The 2190-nt window shown below is 39.4% G+C and overlaps 1 protein-coding gene across 2 annotated transcripts in view; it reads left to right on the forward strand.

The window, feature by feature from the left end:
* The first annotated feature begins 162 nt into the window (after nt 1-162).
* LOC104943425 (conserved oligomeric Golgi complex subunit 5-like) overlaps nt 163-2190 on the forward strand; it is a 3023-nt gene continuing 995 nt past the window's right edge. The window contains exons 1-3 of one of the 2 annotated variants that reach the window (XM_010768810.1): nt 163-298; nt 1164-1233; nt 1318-1584. In XM_010768810.1, the coding sequence (XP_010767112.1) occupies nt 255-298; nt 1164-1233; nt 1318-1491 (288 nt within the window). In that variant the 5' untranslated portion in view covers nt 163-254 and the 3' untranslated portion in view covers nt 1492-1584. Of the gene's footprint in view, nt 299-1163; nt 1234-1317; nt 1585-2190 lie in introns of those variants that run through there. The other variant, XR_798108.1, reaches the window with a different exon arrangement.

Consider the following 2190-nt stretch of genomic DNA (forward strand, 5'->3'; position numbering starts at 1 on the left):
GGGAAGGGCTCCTTATTTTCATCTAAAGTAACAGACAGAGAATCAGCACTTTGGAAACAGGGCTGAAACAGAGGGGATTATGGGATGCTACAATGATCTGTTTGGTGTTTGGAGCCAAACACTTCAGAGACATGCTTTGTGTATATCTGAGACCTATTATATATTGATGAAAAACAGTATAATCGGGGACCTCTTCAAATAAGTGTGAAATTGTACTGTACTGCCACAAATCTTGTTTTTCAGGTGTCCTTCAGATGATGCAGACCAGGATCAGTGCTCTGCAGGCAGCTGTGGACAGGTAAAGTGTTTCCTGTGGCTCTGTGAGAATGATTGGAGTCATTCTCACACTGCTTACAGCCACGGTCTCCATTCTGCACTGGTCCTCTTAACTGGGCATGAAAATTATATAATTATAGATTTGTGTTGACTTATCGGCAGTATATAACAAACGCTTTCTCTATTATCTCTTGGCGTAACAAAATCCAGTGAAGAAACTAAGGCCTTTGATGTGTCTAATTTAAGTTTGAACCTAAATGGGTCATAGGTTCTGCTCTTCTAAGATGACAATAAAGAATCACAATGCACACAGTAAAGCAAACAAAAAAACAACAGTGATTAAATATGTTGGATTCCGGTTTAACTTTGTAATTGTGATAGGAATCAATTACAATATCAGCACCACCTCTTCCATTGTTGCCTGTCCCCCTAACTTAACTCACTAAACAGCTATTTTACAACCACTCAAAAGCCAGCCTCCACCAACATCTTTAAAAGATGTTTTTGAGCAAAAATGGTGTTACAGAGAATGCCCGTCTTAAGCCTTGAATTACTCATTGTTAACAGGTGATGCTATATTTCTAAACTCATTATCTTATTTGTTTAGGTTTGTCTTATTGGGTAATTGTTTTATAGTGCTAAACGAATAAAATGTTTAATAACTATTCATTTACCCTCCCACAAAACAGCTGAAAATAACTTTCTGATGCAATCTGAAACAATTGTGGTCAGCTGATAACAAGTCTCAGATGACAGATTCATAACAATTATACATATCATTTTTATATATTGCTTTTCGAGATACACAAAGATGCTTCAGGATTTGTGCAGTGATGCTTTTATGAGCAACTCTCTGGTTCCTAATGAAACGTTGCAAATCTCTTCAGGATAAGGACGAAGATTGTTGACCCGTACAACAAGATTGTGGCCAGGATCACCCAGCTGGCCAGACTGCAGGTAACTCCCACACACATTGCATGGTGATGCTGTTATATTTGCTGTTCAGTGGCTGTGTTTGAATCTGGCCCTGTGTCCACATAGCGCCTTCTTTTGGCAGAAAGATGCCAGCAGAGCGTCAGGGAGCTCTTCCTCTTAGCCTTTCATCAAAAAACGCTACCAGCGATTTTTCATTGTTTCAGTGTCAACAATATCCTGCCTGTGTATTGCTCTGTACTGTACCTTTGTTTGACTTATCATGAGCACCAAACACTTTGAATGAGTGAGCTTCATCTCATGGCAATAAAAGTACAGCACTCACCGGCAGCAACATCCAGGGTCTGCCGGCTGATCTGCTCAAACAAATGAGCGTTTCTCTCTTTGTTATGATGGTCTCGGTCCGAAAGACACAGCCAATAAGGAGCTTCTCTTCCAATTTGTACACTGACATTACCAGTCACTAGGGTTGCAAAGGGGCGGAACATTTCCGGTAAATTTCCGGAAAGTTTCCATGGAAAGTTAAGCTGGGGAATTTTGGAAATATTCGATGCAAAAATAAAACAAAATACATGACATTTCAACAGATTCTTTTACATTTTTCTTTAAATTTTTTTTAAGTAGAACAGAACAAGTTTTAATTATTTTATTGAACAATTATTAGTTTCATTGAAGAACGAAAACAGGAATGTTGAGTTAAATATTACTCATCCCCCCCAACCCCACTCATTAAAAAATGAACGAAAATACACCCCCCCATCCAAAAATCCCCACAAAGTCCCATTCAAAAATGTTAAATGAAAAGAGCCCTTCTCCCTCTAAAAAGTCCCATTAAACTTGCACATCTTCCTTCAAGCAATCCTCTGCATTTTTGCTAAACCCTTTCAGTCAATGGGCTCTTCCTGGGCCTCATCAACATCCAACTCTGAGTCTTCCTCTTCAGTGTCCCTGTCCAGCCTTGTTGAGGATGGCTCTGTGTCA

This window comes from Notothenia coriiceps, unplaced genomic scaffold (assembly GCF_000735185.1).
Source record: "Notothenia coriiceps isolate Sejong01 unplaced genomic scaffold, NC01 NC01_scaffold00006077, whole genome shotgun sequence".
NCBI lineage: Eukaryota > Metazoa > Chordata > Actinopteri > Perciformes > Nototheniidae > Notothenia > Notothenia coriiceps.